The sequence below is a fragment of the Myotis nattereri genome, assembly GCF_964212035.1.
Source record: "Myotis nattereri genome assembly, chromosome: 19".
Lineage (NCBI taxonomy): Eukaryota > Metazoa > Chordata > Mammalia > Chiroptera > Vespertilionidae > Myotis > Myotis nattereri.
In genome coordinates, this window is record NC_138095.1 from 21,921,308 (window position 1) to 21,944,342 (window position 23,035).

Consider the following 23,035-nt stretch of genomic DNA (forward strand, 5'->3'; position numbering starts at 1 on the left):
TCCCTGCCAACCTGTTCTGCCGCTTCCAGGGAGGGTGTTATTTTGTGCTCTGACCTGGCGTGACCTCCCTTCACGGTACCCAGCCGTGTTCCTCTCCTGAGAGGACCCCGCGCTCTCAGTGGTGGTATCGTTCACCAGCAGAAAACACTGATCGTGCGCCTACTGTGTGGGGGTATTTTTGTGACGCCCACGGGAGAAACCAGTGTTCCCGTGTCTCCTGCCACTGAGAGATTCGGGGGTTCACCCTGGCTATGGGTCCGAAGCCCTTTGGGGACTTTTAAAAAGCAGGTGCTCGGACTTACTGCAGACCTTTTGAATCAGAATCAGTTAAGGGTAGACCTGGGCATGAATGTTTTAGAAGGTCCAGAGGTTCCTCAGATGGACAGCCACGGGTGGGCGTCGGGGCATTAGTGTAATATTCTGCAGCGTGGTGTTGCTACACTTCGTGTTTCTGTTTTTCACGGAATTAAGTTTCTAAGTGGCCTGGCACATACCCAAACCACCCAAACATACACCCGTCCCTTGGAGAGGGTCATTACCTTAGCCCTGGTGGACACGTGCACGGGCGTGGCTTAACATGTACTTCTTAGTCTGCAAATATTTGCTGTTTGAACGAATGAACAGAATCCTGTAAGTGAATAGCAGAACATACATAGATAGTAGACCACGAATCACAACCCAGACCCGTGTATTTTTTTTTCTTAAACTTCAGTGTGCACCAGAATCAGTCAGAGAGTTGGTTAAAAACGAGGCTGTCCTGGACACTCTTTCAGGAGTTTGACGGGCTCCCTGCAGTTGTCACATGGAGAAAGGCATGCCTGCCCCTCCGAGCCGTGGGAGCTGGACGCCATGCATAGCTAAGTGCCTGGCACAGCCCCTGCCACGTGGCAGGAGCTTGGTAATGACAGTAATGCAGTGCTTGTTGATGGGAAGCAGCTCGGCCAGCGTGGCCGCGCCACCCACAGGACTCTGCAGGATTCCCACTCAGTCGGAAGGACGGAAGGATGTGTCCTGTGCAGGTGGCCGTGGGCAGGGTGGTTGGGGTGCCTTCCGCCTGTCCCCAGGCTGGTGGAGGAACTCTGATGCCGCGGCTTCTCTTCCATGTGCTGTAGCGGAACCAGCCGCGGTGCAGTTAGCCGTCTGGATGGGCAGGGACGACGGGCAGTCCAGGGGTTGAGAAGGTGAATGTGGGGCAAACATACTTGTCTAATCCCATCTCGTCAAGTTGCCTGCTCCCGGGCAAGCTGTATCCTCAGCTGCCAAATAAGAATCGTTGTGTGTGTTTCACTTAATCCTTTTGGGAGCATTTGGGAGCTGGGGGAGCTTCCAGATAAGACCTCCCCGAGCTCCTCTCTTAGGGTGGGATCCCATCCTGCCTGCACTATGGTTATTCGTACCCTTACTTCCCCGGCTGAAAGGAGTGTTAAAAGCAGACAGCTCCGGGCTGGCCCCTGTGGGTGGGGTCTTGGGCCAGGCCCTCCAGGACCCGGGCCTGCCTTACCTGCGCAGCCTGGCCTGTCCTGAGCACCTTGCGTGCGTTTCTCACATGTGCATCCGGGAGGGTCCCTCTATCTGGAACGCCCCCTCCCCAGACTTGCCTCCTCAGGGAGCTGTTAGCACGACTGCAGAATTTCCAGAACGTAAACGTGCTTTTGCAAGTGCCCGGTAACTGTGGCAGCTGCCCACGGTCACGGCTGGGTGAGTGGATGGTGCTCTGAAAGAAACAGAAATCCCTCAGTGTGACGATGGCGGCCAGCACGGGTCCGGTCGCACGGGCGTGTGCCTGGGCGGCCAGCTGTTTTCCCTCCCCGTTGCCGATGCGCACCCTCTGGCCTGCTGCTGAGGCCACCCCACGGCGTGGGAGGAAAGTGATGAGAGGAACTTCAGCTGCCTGGCTCCCTCTGAATGGCCCTTTCATCAGGATGTGCAGGGACAAGGGCCTTTTTCAACCCAAATATCAGGGGGAGACGAGAGTGCCACCAGAGCCATTTGCTCTCTGGGAGGGAGCATCGTCCGAGGCCGAGGACTCCTCGCCGAAGGACTCCAGCCTCTTCCTCACCTGCCTGCCTTCTCCTGGGGCGTGGGAGGCAGGGGCTCGGGGTCGCCAACCATGTGATCGCCGCCATCATGAAGCTTTTTTGTTTTACCGATTTCTGCGTCTCCTTTCAGCCACCTCCTTACTTCTGCTCCTCAGAGGTTTCCAGCCCAAATTAGTACGTATCCCCTGCTGGTCTCTGTTCTCCTGCCCCGGCTGGGTGACGGGATGAGTGGCTGCTGATGCTCTGAGGGCTGGGGTTTTCTTGAGGAGCAGCGATTGAGGTTTTTCTCTCCGTCTTCAGTGCCTTGTAGAGACTTTAATCTCGCGGCGGCGGCCAAAGCGGCAGGAGCCAGTGTCTGAGACCATGTTTGTCCCGTGGAGATAACAGCGTGGGGGTGGGGGTCGGGAGGGCAGGGGCTGGCTTTGTTGTTACTTCAAGATTTTCCTTACAGCGACGGAGGGAAACAGTTCAGTTTTGTTCGTCTGGGTCTGACCTTCTGGAACTTGAGTCGCTCTTTTTAGGACACCAGCGTCTTTGAGGAGATGCAGGTTTTCTGTAGCCGGGATGGGTGGTTGGTGGGTTTGAGCTTCCTGCCCCGAGTACCCAGGAAGGAGTGAGCCATGGCCAAAGTGGGTTTGTTACAGGGCCTCCTTCCCCAGAGGGGGGCCTGGAGACCCATGAATCGGGGTACGCTGCCTCTGGGTCTTAGAGGCCTGGCAGAGACCCCCGACGGCGCCCTGGCGGTGGGAAACTGTTCGCATCAGCCACGCAGAGGGCGCCTAGGCTCTGGGCCTGCAGTGAGCTCGGCACAGAAGCCGGGAAACGGTGGGAGAAATATCTGTGTCTTGTTTTCCTGATCCTGTGACTGCCTGGCTGTGCGGCCTCTTGGCCCCGAGAGTCATCTTGTGCGGCCATCCTCGTGCTGTGTCCTCTCACCGTCTCCCAGGTGCAGGCGAGGGCGCAGGGCTGCCCGTAGCTTCCAGTCTCCTCTCCAGTACACGCCTGCGACGAATGGCAGGAGGAGGACAGGGCCCCATACACGCAGCTACCCCTACCCGCCCCTTGCCCCCCAGCCTCACGTGTGGATGGGAGGCCCTGGTTCTTTATCAGTCTCAGGGACCCCGAGGAACAGCTGGCCTAGTCAGCGATCACAGGATAAAACCAGCCTATTCTTTTGCATTGTTCCCCTTTTTTTCCAAAGGAAGTGTGAGGGAAACCAAGGGGAATTTTTGCCCGTGATTTCCAAGGCAAAGGTCACGGTTCATGGCTGGCTGTTTCCAGAGCGCTTGGCGTTTGGGTCAGTGCGGATTTTTGTTTTTCTGGGGTTGCTTTTGTGTTGTTGTTTTTAACCCATGAACAAAAGAGGCTGATGTTGCCTTGAAAAAAATTTTTCTCAGCCGCTTCAGTGAACTGGTGGCTGTGTTTCTTTCGTGGGTTTGGGGTCCCTCGGGCAGCTCTTCCAGATTTCACCGAGAATCAGTAGTGAGTGATCTGTGTCTGAGACAGCAGTTCTGAAAACAGAGTTGCTTGTGAAATGTTAAGGAAGGAGAAGGTGACAAACGAGAAGGGTGATGGAAGGGTGCTGGGTGAGTCCGCCGCCTGCTAAAATACGACAGCCTGGATTTCAGGCGGGCCACGTGGGTGCCCGAGAGCCTCTTGCCTCCCACGGGTGAGAGCGAGACGGCAAAGGGAAGGGTGCCTCTCATTTCCTCCATCATTTAGAATCCTGGGCTCCTCAGCACTTTCCCTTGCAGCACACGTATATGACAAATAGGTGGGAAGGAAGGCTTGGCAGTACATTCGCTGTCATAAATAAAGAAGTTGTACAGGTGTACAGTATTGGTGTTACAAAATCTGTAAAGCCAGTTATCAGCAATTCAGAGGCCCAAGTAAGAGGCAGACGGAGCCTTCCTATTTGATATTTGAGCAGCCCCTATTTTTAGCATGGGAATTCAACCAGGAGAGCCAGCAGATACGATTGTGGGCTTGCGCTCTAGGAGATAACCGTGTCTGATTCCAGGATCTGCTGGCTGACTTGCTCGTTTGTGTGGTGAGTTTTCTTAGCACCTAGAGTTACTTGTTAGACGTAGCTGACTTTCTTATTCCAGGATTAGAAGGTTTACTCACAGTGGATGTCTGGGGCAGAGGGGATCTCGCTTTCTTATGTTACCGAAGACATTGTTGTGTTTCTATCAGGAACTGATTTGCTCTCTGTTCAAACAAAAAAACTGCCTCATTTTCTTAAGAGATTTTCCTTTCACATCATTTATATATTAATTGGTTGCTCAAGAGAGAATTGATCATTTTTACAGTTTCCTAAAATTTGTGATCTTTCGTAAAAAAATTTTTTCATGATAACATGTTGTACATGTTTTGTATTACTTATGAAAGTCAAACAAAAATAATCATTTAAAAGAGTTAATATTTGCTCAATGTAGAAGATTTGGAAGATACTAAGAGGTAGAAAGAAGATAATCATAAGTAGTCCAACCCCTCAAAAAACAGTTAATAATTTTGGAGTATTTTTTGGGTAGTTTTCAGAGTTGACTATTTTTGAATAATTGGAAGTAATTAACAGATAATGCAGTCTACTACTTTATGCAGTTTTAATTTCTGCATAAGCTAGAGATTTTTTTAGAGCATTTGGAAACCTTGAAAACGTTTTAATTGCAAATTATTAAGTTATAGGTTGAATGTGAATGTTTTTGGTAGTTAAAATAACAGAAGACCACGCCCTAACCCGGTTGGCTCAGTGGATAGAGCGTCAGCCTGCGGACTCAAGGGTCCCGGGTTCAATTCCGGTCAAGGGCATGTACCTTGGTTGCAGGCACATCCCCAGTAGGGGGTGTGTAGGAGGCAGCTGATCGATGTTTCTCTCTCATCGATGTTTCTAACTCTCTATCCCTCTCCCTTCCTGTCTGTAAAAAATCAATAAAATATATTTTAAAAAAATAAATAAATAACAGAAGACCAAAGATTCATTCTGCTGAGAAATTCATTGGGTCGACTGGAGGTTTTCTGCAGCAACAGTGGGCACAGCACCCTTGACTGAGTTAAACCCCAGGTCAACGGCCACTCAGCTTCTCTTCAGATGCAAACACAGTGACAGTGCCCCTTCCGCTCCCTTGGCTTCCATCAGAGGAAGGCCGCCAGGAGCAGTGAAGCTGTTAGGAGACACGGAGTTAGAAACAGGTCAGCAGCAAGACCACGAAAGATGCACCGCCTGCCCCCAGCAGAGGGCCGGTCCCTGTTTCTAGAGGCCGGTGTATCACCGTGAGATCCTCACAGTGTCCTGCAGGAGGGGGCTCTCGGGCCCGGCAGAGCCCACGTGGACCGGAGAACCTGGGTGTTTGAGCGGAAGCGTCGTTTCCGCACGCACTCTCCTCGGCAAGCTTGTAGCACCGAGCCGGGAAGGCAGCTCTGTGAAATCTTCCAGAAGCTCTGTTATCCCACTTGAGCGCAACGTGCTCCGCACCCCAGCTCTTCAGCTCTGTAGCACAGCGGTTCTCAACCTTCCTAACGCCACAACCCTTTAATGCGGTTCCTCATGTTGTGGTGACCCCCAATTTCATGGTGACAAAGGGAACATAATGAAAGCATAGTGATTCATCACAAAAACAATATGTAATTATGTATCTGTTTTCCGATGGTCTTAGGCGACCCCTGTGAAAGGGTCATTCGACCCCCAAAGGGGTCGCGACCCACAGGTTGAGAACCGCTGCTCTAGCACGTCTTTGCCCGTTTTCCTCTCTGAGGCCCAGCCTAACCTCCGGTTCCATCCTTCCCAGCTTAAGTGAGAGCTTTTTCATGGTGAAAGGAGCAGCCCTCTTCTTGCAACAGGGAAGCAGCCCTCAAGGCCAGCGAAGCCTGCAGCATCCCCACAAGCACGCGGGTGAGTCGATGCTCTTCCATGGGAGCGCGTTTTCTCTGCCGCGGGAGGGACCCCCGTTCCTGGTGGTGACCCACGCGTCGGTTTTCAAAGCCAGAGAATTAGTGGGACCAGGGCTGTGACGACGGGTACAGGGAGAAGCCCTTCTGCGCAGGCCGGCCAGGCGTGGCTTCCAGGCGGTGCTGGGAGCAAGCAGCCCTTCTGAGCCTGGTGTCTACCTGACGAGTGAGGGTGTAAAGATGCCCTACTTACAGTTTATCAGGTAGCTGCATATTTTCAGTTGAAGTAGGGCTTTCTAAACAAACACACCAGAATACGCTATCGTCAGGGGTTGTGCCCTTGAAACAGCCACCTTGGGGTGCTCTGTACGTAGTCTGGGGATGCCGTTACTTCTCCGAGCATTTGGAAAACTCATTTGGAGATTTTCTTTCTCTCCGCGTCCCCCCGCCCCCCATATTCTCTATAATACCAAACGAAAAAAAAATCTGTTTTTATAAAAGACAGTGGAATGAAAAAATAGTGATTATTAAACTTTGCCAAGACAAAGTTCAGTGACACATCTGGCATGAGCACCTGAAGCCTGCCTCGCCTTATTAAGTAACATGTGTCCAGACTGTGTATCCTTCCCCCCTTTCTTGCACCCCATAGTTGGGAAAAGAGGATACCCAGGGGTAGAGCGAGTGAGATCTTCATCTATTTAGCCAGGGGCCAAGGGAACCCCAGCCCAACAGAGAGAGAGATTCGTAACTGGTCTTCAAGTAGAACGAAGCCACAACGCTGGTTGTCTCTACGTGTTGATAACGTTTTTTTAATTCTAGTTTCCAAACTTTCTGTAACAGGATGTATTACTTTCACACGGCAAAGAGCGCTCCAGCCAGCCTCGTTAGGGGAATGTCTTTACGAACCCTTGGCACGCACTGAGATGGAAAGTCTTTATCTTTTAATGGTCGATTTGGTTGGAGGAAATAGGGAAGTGATAAAGTAGGGATCAAACCGAGTATTAATTTAGGTTCAAACACAACCCAATAAGGAATGCCTATAAAGTAAATACACTGGTATTCTTTGGTGACTGACTCTGAAACCAAAGGCAGTTTGAAAAGAAGACTCGAGAAAACTTACTTGTGGGTAGTGCTCCCGGGACTTCTGGGACGGGCAGCACACGCTGAATGTCAGCTGGAAAGTCCTCCGACCCTGAACAGCAGGTGAAAGCAACTAGCCATTGGGGCCAGTGTTCTCGTCACTGTGATCATTTTGTTTGTCAAGTCATCCAGCCTCGTTTTGGACCTGAGTGCTGGGGTTAGAATTTTGTATCTTACAATTGATAGCAAACACCAAGGCTCAATCAATATTTTCACATAATGGTATTTGTCATCAAGATTTAAGTCTATATTAAGACAGGACAACAATTGTTCTGCACAAGGAGGCAGTATGGTGTGGGGAAAGGACCTGGCTTCTGATCCTAGTTCTGGAACTGACTGTGTTGTCGTGGTCAATCTCTGAGCCTCAGTTTCCTGATCTTTAAAATGGGCATCACATACCAGTACCTTGGAGGTTATGGAATTTAAAATTTACGCAGGTAACATATTTACCTCCTCGTAGGGGCTCCGTGTATGGTCGCTATAATGATTACTTACGGTGACTTCTGGTACAATAAAGCTATAAACAGAACCTTTATTTTTGAATTTGCTATCCGTTTTGCTCTGATAGGAATTGAACCATTGTTTATATCTTAACAATAATACGTATAAGCAAAGCAAATGCTCAGGCTTTACTCACTCTGTATAAAATGTGTCCTTCCTCTAAATCAAACGGTATTTTCCTACTGTGTGAACTTGATTTGTTGGTCCGATAGGTGACTTGCCCCAACATCTGCAAGTGATGATCAACCTTCTGCGTTGTGAAGATAGAATCAAGCTGGTAAGAAGAGACGAGAGTGGCAAGTTTTAATTTTTAATTGTGAAATTTGGTAGGGAATTACTGATGAGCAGTGGGTGGGGTGGTGGGGGGAGGGGGAGTCTGTGAGTTTTTATATTTTAGCAAATTCTCCTAAATTGTTCACAAAAGCCAACGTGGAGTTTGCTCCTCGGTGCCCAGAGGGTCTGGCGAAAGGATGTATGGGGTCTCTGTCAGTCTATCAGTCTGTGCTGAGTTGGCATCTTCAGTGTCTGGATTTTATTATTTATCCACTTTATTATTAACACACTTGGGGAGCCCCCCCAGCCCCCCCCCCCACCATCACGTCAGGCACTGTCCCTCGTGTTGGGGTATAAATGAGATGTGGCTCCTATGCCTGAGAATCTCACCTTAAAGCCTAAACTCACAGGGGAAAGGTAGGCAGCAGATGTCCTTGACCTTGGTTGGGCGGAGAAAGGGGGCACGACCCAGAAGGGCAGGCCGTGAAAGCCTCTCTGCCCTGCAGGCCGTGCGCCTGGAGAGCGCCTGGGCGGAGCGGGTCCGGTACATGGTGGTGGTGGACAGCAGCGGGCGCCAGGACACAGAGGAGAGCATCTTGCTGGGCGTCGACTTTTCCAGTAAGGAGAGGTGAGTCTGATGGGATAAGAGTTGCTGCTGGAAAAAGATTCCTGTGGCCCTGTATCCTTGGGGGTTGATGGTGGGTGGCGCGGTGACCAGGAACAGCAGGGCACAGCATTTCCGCTCTTGTGTGCGGCGCTATGCCAGCTCCAGTCTCTGCTCTGAGCTCAGGGTCTCCTGAGAGGAAAGAAAGCGACACTGTACTTGGAGGTCTAACACTGGGTGCCATCGGGGTGCTGGAGATGAGGGCACTTAGCCTGGAGGGCTTCCTGAAGGAGGTGACGGTGGTGGTGCACACCCAGTCAGTGCAGGAGCCAGCCCAGTGAAGAGGGAGGACGCCTTCCAGGCAGCCGGACCTGCATGCGAATTCTGCATGTGCTCGATAGGCAGTGTGTCAAGGGCCTTATCCAGTGTTGCCGTCCCACCGATTCCCAAACTGGGAGACGGTCCTGGGTCAGAGGCTCAGAGAGGTTTGGAATTTCCCAATAACTAGAGGCCAAGTTCATTGTATCATAGGCCCTATTATTTGTGTGAAATGAAGGCGAATGGCTCTTCTTACATCCAGGATAAGTTAATACATGTGAGGTGATTGCAAAGCCTGGATTTGTTAAAACTAGATGAAATGGGCCCCCCTTAGTCATCATTCATTAATCTGCTCATTCATTAAGCAAACAGTTTGCATTCTCCTGTGTATGAGGCAACAGGCAAGGCCCAGGTAAACAAAGCAGCAGCAGTACACACAGTTCTTGACCTCAGAGAGCCTGTGAGCTCAGTGAAGAAGAGCCATCATCCGATGCTGGGGTGGTGGCTCAGGGATGCAGAGACATGCGGGGGGTCGTGGAGCACAGGAGAGGGGTGGGTGTAGAGGGGCCATGCCAAAGGCCTCTGGAACACACAGTCGCTAAGCCAGGTCTCAAAAGACGAGCAGTTGGGCAAGTCCAGGGGAAGGGACGTGTCGGTCTGGGGCTCTGAGGGGTCCCCTCCTTGCCTCGCCCCAGCACTGTCACAGCCAAGAAGTTCCGGGAGCTGTGAGTCTCAGCACAAGTTTTACTTTGCCCCTCTGCAAAGGAAGTGTCATTAGCCCATCGAGGACGGGGAGGACTGCAGGGTGGGACGAGAACTGGCCTAACACGAAAGGCTGGAAGCGTCCGGCAGGGGCAGGCTCGCCGATGCTCAGAGGGAGAGCTGCCCTGTGAGCCCGGGGCTCCTGTCTGCACAGTCGCGCGCTCGTCACATTACTCCCTGGGCGGGCTGCTAAGTGGCAGCAGAGATGTAAGCTGGAGATCCCTGGAGGTGGTGGAGCTGGTCTTGGCGCAGTCCCAGCGGCTCCTCACAGCCGACGCCTTCCGATTCCTGAGGAATGTTCATGAGAATCCGAGGAGCCCCCGTGATAAGCCCTGTCGCTCCCTCAGCGCGCTCCGGCGGCGCCAGTTTCTCAAGTATCATTTCACCGTGAGGATGGGCAGAACAAGCAGGCAGAGAAACAGAGGCCTGGCACTGAGCTCCGGTCATGGTGTTGGCACGCTGCCCTCCCCCTCACCCCAGCACGGGAGCCTGGGTTGGCTGCCTCCACTCGTCTGTGTCCCCCAGAGCGCGCGTGGCTTCACGCCAGGAGTGCGCCAGCCATCAGCGGCTTCACCCCTGCTGCAGTGAGATCGTGTGGCCAGCTGGTCCCTCCTTTTCCCCTGAGAGCTGCAGCTGAGACCTGGTGCTTGTGAAGCTGCAGCCACATCACACCGTGGGCTCAGAGTACCCTGTGACTGTCTCCAAGCTGGGGTCACTGGCAACTCCCTCTGGTGGGGCCGTCGCAGCCCCGTGTCTTCTAGAAGCAGCGGTGAGCAGTCCCTGCACATAGCCCACGAGCAGCTCCCAGGCCCACACCGGGAGCTGGACCCAGCCAGGTCAGGGGCTGGGCGAAGACACAGGGAAGTAGCGTGTAAGCAGGTCACAGGTAAATGCGACTCTAACCCCGGGCGTCTTCCTTTCCTCCCGCGTAGCAAAAGCTGCACCATTGGGATGGTTCTCCGGCTGTGGAGCGACACGAAGATCCACCTCGATGGCGACGGGTAAGCCGTTCTCCTGAAAAGATTCCTTTAATCACTGTAAACTTTGAAGCGCAAGTTGGTGTGGGCGTCGTTGGGTAATCATTAGCAGAAGAACCATGTGTATGACGTGTCTGTTGCATCAAGAGAAGTACTGTTGCCCCCCAATGAGCCACACGAGGAAAGGGACAGACATCCTGGTCATTGTGTGGGGAGTTTGGGTCATGAAGGAGCCACAGAAGCACGTTACAGGAGATCGCTGCGTGACGGTCAAGAGCAGCAGTAAGCAGACAGTCATTCATTCATTCATTTACCTGTCTTTGGTCCATGAATACCCACACTGTGCCCTCCATTTGGGGCTGGTCCCTGAAAACTCACAGAGGAATGTGACACAGCAGGAGCTCACCGTTTTGGGGGTGCAGGGACAACCGACGGGGGCTGCAGAGGAGGAATCGTTTAGTTCGTTCTGGCCAGGAAGATGAGAGAAAGGGCCATTGGGCTCTTCATACGTGTGCCCCCAGGAGAACATATGGGCTCTGCGAGGGACGGAAGGAGCAGGATGGGACCTTGTCCCTGCTGGGATCCTAGCAGTAAAGGTTATGCCGCCTCAGATGGAACAGGGAGAAACAAACATGTGATTTCTTGAAGACATAGGATTATAGTAATGTTTTCCTGTTTTAAATGTTGTCTCCCACTCATATATTTCCCGTGCAATTCCCAAAAAAATATTGATGGGACATAGCAGGTGGGTTGGGCCATTGCAAAGCATGAACGAGACGGGGTCGAATGCTGTCACGGCCTCGCACCCTGTGCTGGGGTTTCCGTTTTGGTAGACGTCGCGTTGTGGGGTTGAGAACACATCTTCCGGGATGGAGAGCCCATCTTCGCCCTCGTCTGATGCAGCCGGCCTGTGGTCCCTCATCAGACAGCATGAGGCAGAGTGTCCCTGGGGGGCCTGCCCCACCGCCTCGCCGTGATGTGGTCGGAGGGGCTGGTTTCTCACGTGCTCTCTTTGTTTTTCACTCAGTGGCTTCAGCGTCAGCACAGCAGGAAGGATGCACGTCTTCAAGCCCGTATCTGTCCAGGCCATGTGGTGAGTGTGGATTTAGGGACTTTCAGCTCCTTAGAAATAGCTTCCCAGCTGACAGCAGGACTAGAAAACCCCCGGCTAGGGGTTTTAGGTACATTTGTTTAGTGTATATGATAAGCTTTACATGACAAACCTGACCACTTTAACCATTTTTAAGTGTGTGATTCGGCGGCATTAAGTACGTTCACAGTGTTGTACAGCCATTACCACCATCCATCTCCAGAACTTCTCCGTCATCCCAAACAGAAACTCTGTACCCATTAGCCACAAACTCCCTCCCCCCTTCCTCCAGCCCCTGGTCACCTCTGTTCCACTCTGTCTCTGCCTGTTCGGGTCTCCCGTGTAAGTGGAATCCTTGGTCCCTGCCTCTGGCATCTTGCGCTTAGCATCATGCTTTCTGGGTGCATCCATGCTGTAGCATGTGTCGGAATTTCCTTCCTTTTCATGGCTGAATACTACTCCGTGATACGGCTATATGGCGTTTTGTTTATCCACTCGTCTGTGGATGGACTTTTGAGTTGTTGCCACCTTTTGGCTATTGTGAGTAGAGCTGCTGTGAATGTTGGTGAGCAAAGCATCAGTTTGTGGTGCCTGCTTTCATTTCTTTTAGGTGTGTACCTAGAAGTGGACTTTCTAGATCACATGATGATTTTATGGTTAATTTTTTGAGGAACCACCAAACTGTTTTCCACAGCAGTGGCACCATTTGACAATCCCACCAGCAGTGCACACGGATTTCACTTCCTCCACATCCTAGTTAACACTTGTTCTTTTCTGGTGTTTTTTGTTTTTTGTTTTTTTTTTTATACTAATGGATGTGAAGTGGTTCCTCATTATGGTTTGGTTGCATTTCCCTAATTAATTAATGTTGAGCATCATTTGATGTGCTTATTGGCCATTTGTACATCTTCTTTGGGAAAATGTCTAGTTTGTCCTCTGGCGACTTTTTAATTTGGTCGATTTCTGTTGTGGAAGGTGTGTTGTTTTTGCATATGTACATTCAGTCCCTCCTGATAGGTGTCATTCCATCATAAGTTCACCTGCTCTTTGTACCTGGCACACAGTAGGCATTCAGATTGCACCATGAAGGGAAGGGCACTCTGCTAGGCACTGAGCATCTTGGGAGGCGTGAAATGGACGCAATTCCTCTCCGCATGGAGTTTAAAGTCTGTGGAGGGAGGTGGCCATAAACACAAAACAAAGCCATGTGTTACACCGAGGGGACATGGGAGGGCATCCTCACGGAGTGCTGGGCTGGGGAGGTGCCTTCTACAGCGTGCAGGGGCCTGGGGAGGTGCAGGGCCTCCCAAACATTCTGCTTTAAGGATGAGGTCCCCGTGGGTCAGGGCTGCATTGGGCAAAAGGACTCATGTCCAGAGCTTCCCCGAACCCGGGACACACATCCTAGAGCCTTCCTCATCCCTAGAGGGTTGCACCACCCATGCATGCAGCAAACTTTGAGGCCGGCCTTGAATAATCTGGAAAAGGCACAGGAGAAAGCTGGTGGCGCCTGCGAGAAGACGTCCGCCCAGTCTTCCGTCCAGGACAGCAAGAGCTTTGCAGGAGTCTGCCACGGGCTTCGCTGCTGTCTTTCCCGCTGCTCACCCTGCAGGCTGTTCAGGATCCTTTGGGGGGAAGTCGTGAGGCCATAATTCCCTAGGTGCCCCAGATGTTCTCTGTGTCCCTGGGTGATTTTTTTTTATCCCTTTTTCTACAGGCGAGTAAAAAATAGGCCCACGTGCTTTTCGAAAACTTCAGAACCAGAGCTAGATTTTGTAAATACCCAGCCCAAGTTTGTTCCCTCAACCAGCCTGCAGCCGTGTACCGTTGGGAAAGGCACGCGGCCGCCATGGCTTTTACCCCATGTTGAGCGTTCTCTGCTGGCTCTCCCTCCACCCAGAGCTGCGCTCTTCCACCCTCCCCCACACCTAGCGCACCCCATTCGCTGAGAAAGGTTCCACTATCCTTTTGTTAAAAGAAGTAATACAAGAATGACTAAATGGACCATTATAACATACATTTTTAATATTGTTCCTCCTGTCCCAGCGCCTTCCCAAACCTCTTCTTCAGTTGGATTCTGCATTAAAATGACTTTCTAGAACTCCTTTCCTTAGGAGATCTAAGCTGTTAAAACATTGATGGGAGGGGTTAGAAGCTATCAGAAAGCAGTAAAATGTCTCCGCTGCATAGTAATGAGTTCCCTTCCAACAGCGAGGCTAATTGTCGCTCCTGTGCTTAAGATGCCCACAGCCTCGGAAGTCACCTCAGTCCTTGGGAGTTCATCAGTGGACTGTAAAGTGGTCTGTGAACCAGCGGGTGGGGAGAGTTAGGACATTTTTGTTTCCTTGCTGGGAAAGGTGAAGGATGTTCTATCTGCTCTCGGGTCAGTGCGTGTGTCACGGAGACTAGCCATGTGGCCTGGGAGGCCGGGAGCCCCAGGAGCCAGTCCTGTATGACCTGCTCTTCCCCGCCCCGTTTAAAACCCTTTGCTGAGGGCAACCCCCAGCTCCCCTGTGCCTCCCAGGCCTGACCCTCTGCCCTCCTCACCCCAGGTCCGCCCTGCAGGTCCTTCACAAGGCCTGCGAAGTGGCACGAAGGCACAACTACTTCCCCGGGGGCGTGGCTCTCCTCTGGGCCACCTACTACGAGAGCTGCATCGGCTCCGAGCAGAGCTGCATCAATGAGTGGAACGCCATGCAGGACCTGGAGTCCACGCGGCCCGACTCCCCGGCCCTGTTTGTCGACAAGTGAGTGCGCTGCCTCCTCACCCCGCTCACCCGCCCTGTGCCTGACTCTGTCCCCACGATGTCACCCCTGCTGTGGTTGCACCTCCTCTCCCAGAGCCAGCCTCTCATGCAGCGGTCCCTGACGGGTGGCCTGTGGGTGGCCTACGGAAGGTCTGCGACCACACCTCACTTTTGAAATTATAGACAAACGTGGATGTGACTGCATCTCTTTGCGTCCCAGCTCCATGTGCCCGTTGCTCTGTGGCACTGCAGGCTCCTGTGGGAGGGAGCTCTGGACACGGCGCAGGACTCTGTCCCTCTCTCCCACCTGCTGAGGACACACACACCAAGACGTTACCACCGTGGTCCCAAGCCACGTTCTGGGTAGCCCGGGAGCACCGGGGTCTCTGCGAACTCCGACCTCAGGCTGCCCGTATAAAGCCCTGCACTTTCCCACTTTCCCTCCAGGCCAACGGAAGGGGCGAGGACCGAGTGCCTCATCAAAGCCAAGCTCCGCAGCATCATGATGAGCCAGGACCTGGAGAACGTGACCTCCAAAGAGGTGAGAGAGCCCTTCCCTTCGGAGCGGCCCGAGGGCCCGGGCCTTCTTTTCCGAGCGGCGCACCGGCTCCCGGAGGCTTTTTCCTGCAGGGCTCGGCGAAAAGAGCGCAGCCTCAGAGTCAGACTCTCGTTCGAACCGAGCCCTGCCACGGGCCCGCTGTGAGGCTTGGGCACGTTTCCTGGGCTCCCTGACCCTGAAAGGCTGTTAGTGAGACTCCCACGAGACCCGTGGATTGCACCGGGAAGCAGTCCTGTGCGCGCCCTCTGTGCCCCACATCGCCTCACCAGCGAGCCGCTGACCCTGGACTGCTTTCCTTCTGCCTTTGCGGTGTCTCTGGGTCACTTTTTCCCCCAGTCGCTTTTGGTTCAAGGAATGCAATGCATGGTAATAACAGTTTAACCAAGGTAGATCTAAGAGGTTGAAATGGCTATTTTGAAAAGTTAGATGCAATCTTTTTATTAATAATATACAACATCATATTGTAATACCTTCCAAAGCAAGATGAAACTGATTTGGGGTTTGCACTGTGAAGTGTTTGATATTTAATTGTAAAGATATAAGTGCTTTCAACTCAGAAATGATCCCCTGGGAGTCAGATTCCCTGTGTGAAATAATGAACTACCCCCCGTGTCAGGTTTACTTTGAGGCAGAGCAGCCTGCATTCCCACCACTCACACCCGTGCGCCGCTCGGCACAAAAAATGCAAAAAAAACCCCTTTTTGGCAAACAGCCTCAGCTTGCATTGTGACTGTACTTCTCTGGAGGGTGACAACTGTTTTCTTTAGCAAATCGCTTTTCCTAATGTTTCCCACTCCACAGATCCGGAATGAATTGGAGAAACAGATGAACTGTAACTTGAAAGAATTCAAGGAATTCATAGACAATGAGATGCTCCTTATCCTGGGACAGATGGACAAGCCCTCCCTCATCTTCGATCACCTTTATCTCGTAAGAGGCTCAGCCCATGTAGGGGTCTGGTTTGGGGAACATAAGTCGGACCTTGGTTGTTTAGAGCAGGTCAGAGAGGGGGAAACTCGAGTTACTGGAGCTTCGATCCTGACTTTGATGGGAACACCCCCCCCCCCCCCCCCCGCCTCCTCTGGCTGCAGCCTCGTGGTTTGCTCTCCAGCCCGATGCTTGTTGCCACAGCTGGGCTGTGTGTGGGGGGGGGGGGGGTTGTTTAATAGTTAACTGGCAACCGTTTTCAGACTCTTGCCATCCCTTCTTCAGGGGCTAGCACAGGCCCCATCCAGATACCTCCAAATGGGCTGCAGGCTAAAACCCCCAGTGGCTAAAGGGAGCGTGCTCACCAAACCCCAGAATTATGCCTGGGAATCCAGAGACGTGAGAAACAGCCCGGACGGCAGACCGGACAGATACCTGGAGCGCAGCTTCCCCTCTGCGTGGCCAGGCAGCCGTGGCTGTCCGCAGAGCCCAGTGATGCAGCCTCCGTCGCCCGCTCAGATTTTCTTAAAGCTGTAAATCTCCATAGAAGGCAACTGGCAAGTTTTCAAAGTCAGAGACTGTAGGAGAGGGCACGTTACTAAAATTAGAGGCAGCACAGCGTAGTAATGAAAGCCCGCCCCTCGGGGCCCAGCTCCCACTCCCCGGCCTGATGGTTGTCCACATGTGTGTGTCGTGAGAGATGGCTTCTGGGTTAAACATACATGCTTACTGTATGCAGATGTCTGCACACGGATTTCATGTTAAGATGATTATAAATGCGTGGGTTTGAAGCCCGGATCCAGATGAAAGCGATGTGGCAGCGCTGGCCTCTGGTCTCCTGAGAAGGTGACGGTTCTCCCTGGTGGAGGCAGCACGAGGCCCCGCCGGCCGTCTGCCCACTAGGTGGCGATCACGGCAAGAGGACGCTCGCAGCCTTAGCGAAGCGCTAGTTCCTTCTCCGTGTGGTTGGTGCTCTGTCACTTTTTCCATGAGAGATACCAAAGGAATTTCTGTGTTTGAGCCTCACCCTCCAGCACGGAAATCCAACTGGCACCCACACGTGGCCAGTCCCCGCAGGTCCCTGAGCCCCTGCCTCTGCGGGGTCTGCCCCCTGGGAAGGGCCGTTCATGGGGGGACCACGCAGGGTTGTTGCTCTTTGTGATTCTATGTTTGCATTTCTGAGGAGCAGAGTGGTGGTTTTTTCTTTGTGTTCTTTGCACAAACCCTCAGAAATGGAGGGTTTGTGTTGTTTTTAAATATCGTTTTTTAAGTATTAAAATGTTACAGAAAGTTGGGAATATAAGTAAGTCTGAAGAAGAAAATTAAAGGCATTCCTAATTTCACAATCTAGAGGTCGTCACAGTTAGCATTTTGGTATATTTATTTTTCTGTCTCCTGGGTTTTCTTCTTGCATGTGTAACTTTTTTAAAAAGGAAAAGGGGAGAAGCGTACTGTTTATGTTTACGTAGATTTGTGTCCTTTAAATTTTTGTTGTCATTATGTGGTGTTTCCCTGTGTTGTGAAATACGCTCCAAAAGTATGAGTTGTCTTCATGGCTCCATCATGTGGATCCACCATCATTTGTTTTACTAATTTCTCCCTGTTGGACCTTGGGGTTGTTTACCCTATTTTGTTATTGTAAATAACGTTAAGTATCTTTGTACATAAATCTCTGTGCAAACTCTGGGTATTTCATTGGGGTAAGGTTTTGTAAGTGGGATTTCCGGGTCAGAATATTAATATTACCGAAAGACCTCCCGGAAAAGGTAGGCTGATTTCTGCTGTAATGAGAGGTCTGTGGAAGTGCCCCCTCCTGACTCAGAGGTCGGAGGTCACGGACTCCCATGAGAGGACCCTGCTGGCGTCTCAGGAAAGGAAGTGGTGAGAGGGGAACAGGTTTTCCTGCGCTTGCCCTTCCCCTGTTGTGCTGTGGATGCCTCGGGAACTTGCCTTGATACCTCTGTTCTCTGGGGCCAGGGGCCGTGTACTCACCATCACCATGAGGGCTGTAAGCAGTCTGAGGCTGGCACGTGACACTCACGGGGGTTTAACCGTGTGCTCTGTCCCCCAGGGCTCTGAATGGAATGCATCCAATCTGGAGGAGCTGCAGGGCTCAGGGTGAGTCTGCTCCCCTTGTCTTCCCCTCTCCCTCTCCCTCTCCCTCTAGGCAGCCTGGGAACCTGGGCTCTGCCCCCGAGGTCAGGGCCAGCCCCGTGCTGCCTGCCTGTGCCTGTAATTGCCTGCACCCCCGCAGCCAGGCTGATCTGCATAGCTACACAGATGGGTTTCAGAGTGCCACCTCCGGAATAATTCATGGGTTTAGATTTTCCTGGGGTTTGTGTGATGGTGTGTGTGTGTGTCCCCCAGAGAATGATCCTAAATCACAGTCCAGTGGGATAGACGGCCTGGATGCTGTGCTGGGAGGTAACGAGCCCCCTCCCACCGGCCCACTGCCCTGCAGAGCTGCCGAGAGTCCCGGTGTGGACATGCCTAGCTGTTGGCCAGTTAGCACCTCTGACCCCTGAACCACCACTGCTGGTTCTATCTGAGCTTCTATCTTTGGGCCTGGAGGGAACCTTGAGCTAAATACTCAGCATTGGGCAGAAACACATGCCTGCCTTGGTCTGGGAAATGCCCAGCAGCAGGAATAAAAAATGTTTAAATCTAGACCTTCAAGAACAGATGTCTGGACATTTAAAAAAAAACACAACACAGCCACAAAATCACCATCCTGTGGGCCTGACATGATGACATCCTTGAATTACTGCACTTAAAAGTCAAGACTAAACAAATCTTAAAATATATCTTTAGAACTGCCGGTTAAGATGTGTTCTCTCAACAGAAAGTATTCTTAAAATGTAGGGTGATACTGGCTATGCTTTCTGTTTTCCTTGGAAAAAGTAAATTATTTTAAAGGTATTTTTTAAAGCATTTGTTAAGTATTCACTTATAAAATCTACTTGAGGTATTTTCAACCTCCTGAAATTGCTTTTGCCTTCCAGGAATATAAGTGTTCAGTTTAGAGACCTACAAAACCCGGTTAGCAGACCCTCTCAGCTATTTATTTATTTATTTATGGCCTGCCTTGTTTTAAAAAGGATGTAAAGTAGTTCCCAAGGACATAAGTAATAGACAAGTGTATTCTGCTTTTTAACTATTTAAAAGTGGAGACTTTGTTTTTTCTTAAAGCCTCTGTATGCTCGTAATAGTTATGAATTTTGAGACTTTGAGTTTACTAGGTGTACCGGTTAATAATGCAGATTTTTTTCAATAGATGGAGTTACACATATGTTCATATATATGCGATTTGATATGTATGCTATTTTGTTGTATTGACAACAAGCTTCAAAACTTCATATGTCAAATTTTCTGAAGGTGTTAACATCATAGATATTTTTACTCTTAAAAATGTCAAATTTCGTGCCAAAAAAAAAAAAGCATTTGTGGGAAGTTTTAATTCATTACTTTATTTTGAAAAAGTGCTGCTGAAAGTTATCATATACTTCGGGCAGCTTATGGTGAACATGCTCCATATCAAGATACTTGTGAATGCTGGTTTAAACGCTTTAAAAGTTATGATTTTGATGTGGAAGACAAAGAACATCCAGGTCAACCGAAAAAGTTTGAAGACCAACAATGACAAGCATTATTGGGTGAAGATGTGTGTCAAACTCAAAAACAACTTGCAGAAAGGTTAAACGTTGCTCATGCCGAACCGGTTTGGCTCAGTGGATGGAGCGTCGGCCTGCGGACTGGGGGGTCCCAGGTTCGATTCCGGTCAGGGGCATGTGCCTTGGTTGTGGGCGCATCCCCGGTGGGGGGTGTTCAGGAGGCAGCTGATTGATGTTTCTCTCTCATCGATGTTTCTAGCTCTCTATCCCTCTCCCTTCCTCTCTGTAAAAAAAAAATAAAATATATTAAAAAAAAAACAAAAACGTAGCTCAGCAAACAATTTCCAATTGTTTACCAGCAATGGGAAAGATTTTAAAGGAAGGAAAATGGGTGCCACATCAACCGAACGAAAGACAAATGGAAAACCGAAAAGTCATCAGTAAAATGTTGCTTTAACGGCACGAAAGAAAGTCTTTTTTGCATCGAATTGTGACTGGCGATGAACAGTGGATTTATTTTGAGAATCCCAAACGCACAAAATCATGGGTTGTTCCAGGTCAACCATCAACATTGACTGAAAGGCCAAATCACTTTGGAAAGAAGACACTGCTCTGCGTTTGGTGGGTTCAGGAAGGTGTGATGTATTAGGTGCCAAGAGCCGGTCCATCCTTGCTGTTTCAAGGGACCTGGCATATATGGCATACTGTTCTTAATATGTTTGCTCACCTTCTTGGCACTATGTGTTTTAACCAAGGTCACCTCTCTGAGAAAGGTTGTTTCCCCAGGTAGGGATTTTCCCCTGAAGTTAGGGAGGGAATAAAACCCCTTAACTAAGTGCCAGGCGGGTAATTAATAACTTTAACTGTGAACAATCATGCTTAAGCTACATAATCTTTACTCCCTGGAATGGAGATAAGAAACGCCCTAACCTTTGGAATAGAGATTGATAGGATTGAAATCAACTGGTATAAATACAGATGTAACAAGACAACAGGACACAGAACCTAGACACAGAACCTACACGGAACCTAGAGACAGAAGAACTTCGCTGGAGAGAACATGGCAAAAGATCCTGAACAGAAACTGGAGACAGAACCTAGAGACAGAACCTAGCGAGAGAACATGGCAAAAGATCCTGGACAGAAACTGGCCACAGAACCTAGAGACAGAACCTAGCGAGAGAACCTGGCTGAAGAACCTAGAGACAGAACCTGGCTACAGAACCTGGATAGAACATGGCAAGAGAACCTGACTAGAACCTGGTGACTGAACCTGGCTGGAGAACCTGGAGAACCTGGCTGGAGATCCTAACCAGAACTTCGCTGGAGATCCTGACCAGAACTTCGCTGGAGATCCTGAACAGAACTTGGCTGGAGATCCTGGCTAGAGATCCTGGCTAGGCTGCTGATCAACTGAACGCTGTCTCCGTGTCATTCCTTCTTCGCCGACTCCGTCCACACCTTTGGGGACCCCTGGACCTGCTGGGGTTGGACCCCAGCAATTAGGGGCTGCTAAAACCAGGTGAAACCGTTAATACTGATCGCTACTGACAACAAATAATCAATTTGAACCACGCTCTGATCGTAAAACGGCCAGAATGGGCCAGAAGACACGGCAAAGTAATTTTGCTTCATGACGCACCATCACACACTTCAAAACCAGTTAAAGACACGTTAAAAGATCTTGCCTGGGAAGTATTAACCCACCCGCTGTATTCACCAGACAGACCGGTTGAAAATGCAGATACCGATTAAAAATGCAGATTTTGTAATCAAAGAAAACAGGATAATTTCAAGGGAAACATCAAAAGTGCTTTATTCACAGTAATGTCCATCGCTAGCTACACATTTCCCCCATCCCACATTTCCCCAGGTAATTTGTGGAGACCGTCCCAATAGAACTTTTCTTGTTGTGAGGCAGACCATTCAGAGACCCAGTTTTCCACTTCTTCGTACGTTTTGAAGTGCGACTCAGAAAGCGCGTGTGCCATCGATCGGAACAAGTGGTCACCTGGAGGAGCAATACAACAAAATCGCATACATATCAATCGCATATATATCAACATATATGTAACTCCATCTTGAAAAAAATCCGCATAATTAACTGGTGCACCTAGTAAAACGCATTTAAGTAATATATATCTGCCTTCCAGAGTTAACAGTGCTTAGCAATGCTTTCAACTGTTTTCTTTTTATAAATTTTTTATAAAGAAGTTTGTCTTTTATTATAAATATAATACATTCTCATCATAGAGAGGGCATTTAGAAAATACCAAAAAAAATTACTATTAAGAAAAAAACAGAAGTCCTACCAAAAAACATATGCCCTTTAATAATGCCTATTTGATGTTTTCTCTGTTCAATTTTTGATTATTTTGTTTTCCGTAGCTCCTCATTCTGGTTCTCCAAATGTGTTTCTTTTTTTTTTTCTTTTTTGTCATTGCAGTGTTGACTACATCTTAAATGTCACTAGAGAAATAGATAATTTCTTCCCTGGCTTATTTGCATATCACAACATCCGAGTCTATGATGAAGAGACAACAGACCTTCTTGCCCACTGGAACGAGGCGTACCACTTTATAAACAAAGCAAAGTAGGTGGGCGGAGAAGCCAAAGAAACCGGTCTGAGGGAGAAACTGGCGGATGCTGGGTGGGCAGAAATTAATGACAGCCCCGGACACGGACATCTCCAGGCTTTAGGGAGCCTGGGTGTCTGGTGGCCCTCTGACTTCAGACCACAGGACCCCTCAGAGGTGTTGATCTCCAGGTGGGGGCCCGAATGAGCTGGTTCTCTCCCACCTAGCACTGGCTGTGACATTTGGCCCGTTTCATCATCAGCAGTGGTTCCAGTTAAGAATCCAGTACCACATGAACACTCATGGGAGGCTCTGCCCGAGGGAGCCGCTGAGCCAAAGGAGAGAGAAGGGAGGGCCCCTTGTATGTGGACTTCGAGCACCTTTGGGACTGCTCCCTCAGAGAAGTCTACTCGGGCGGATGCCCTGAGCTAGGGCTGCCTTCCCCCCTGAGCTAGCGTGATTGTCCCGTCCCTCCCAGCAGAATGGGACAGACCGTGAGCCCGTCATGGTTTCACGCAACTGTGGTCCTTCCTCACCGTATTCTCCTGCGGAACAGCTCTGCCTTACGCAGTCAGAACAGAGAGGACCCCTTGGAACCCCATCTTCTGCTCTGCACCCCTCCAGGTCAAAGCGACATAACCTGCTCTTCCCCACATGACTTCATAGTTTGCATTCCTGGGGTAGACAGCAGACCAGCAGTCAAAAAAAAAAAAAAAGGCCCTGAGATTCGGGGATGAATTTTAAGCCTGAGGTAGGAGAAATGAGCCTGCTCGACTGACAGGCTGGCTCCTCCTAACGTAAACAGGCAGACAGGTGGGCTCGCCTCCTGGGCACACAGAGCTGCCAGGTGCTGCCCTCTCCAGCCCGGCGCTCCCTCACGTTCTCCAGCAATGGATACGGAGGAGCGGAGGAGCGCCGTGTCTGGCCTTGTCCTGTCTGTTCAATCAGCCGCGCCCAGGCCAGCACTGCTTCCTCACAACCTCGGGCCCCATCCTCCCCTGGCTTTTCTCTGTCTCCGCCAAG

The 23,035-nt window shown here is 50.6% G+C and overlaps 1 protein-coding gene across 1 annotated transcript in view; it reads left to right on the top strand.

The window, feature by feature from the left end:
* Positions 1-23,035, top strand: part of SSH1 (slingshot protein phosphatase 1) — a gene marked incomplete at its 5' end in the record, with an annotated part of 50,122 nt that overhangs the window by 19,361 nt on the left and 7,726 nt on the right. Inside the window, 10 exons of the mRNA XM_081114167.1 lie at positions 5,828-5,931; positions 7,781-7,845; positions 8,348-8,469; positions 10,458-10,526; positions 11,530-11,595; positions 14,145-14,339; positions 14,787-14,880; positions 15,700-15,828; positions 17,897-17,943; positions 21,883-22,029. Of these exons, the coding sequence (XP_080970293.1) occupies positions 5,828-5,931; positions 7,781-7,845; positions 8,348-8,469; positions 10,458-10,526; positions 11,530-11,595; positions 14,145-14,339; positions 14,787-14,880; positions 15,700-15,828; positions 17,897-17,943; positions 21,883-22,029 (1,038 nt within the window). The remainder of the gene's footprint in view (positions 1-5,827; positions 5,932-7,780; positions 7,846-8,347; positions 8,470-10,457; positions 10,527-11,529; positions 11,596-14,144; positions 14,340-14,786; positions 14,881-15,699; positions 15,829-17,896; positions 17,944-21,882; positions 22,030-23,035) is intronic.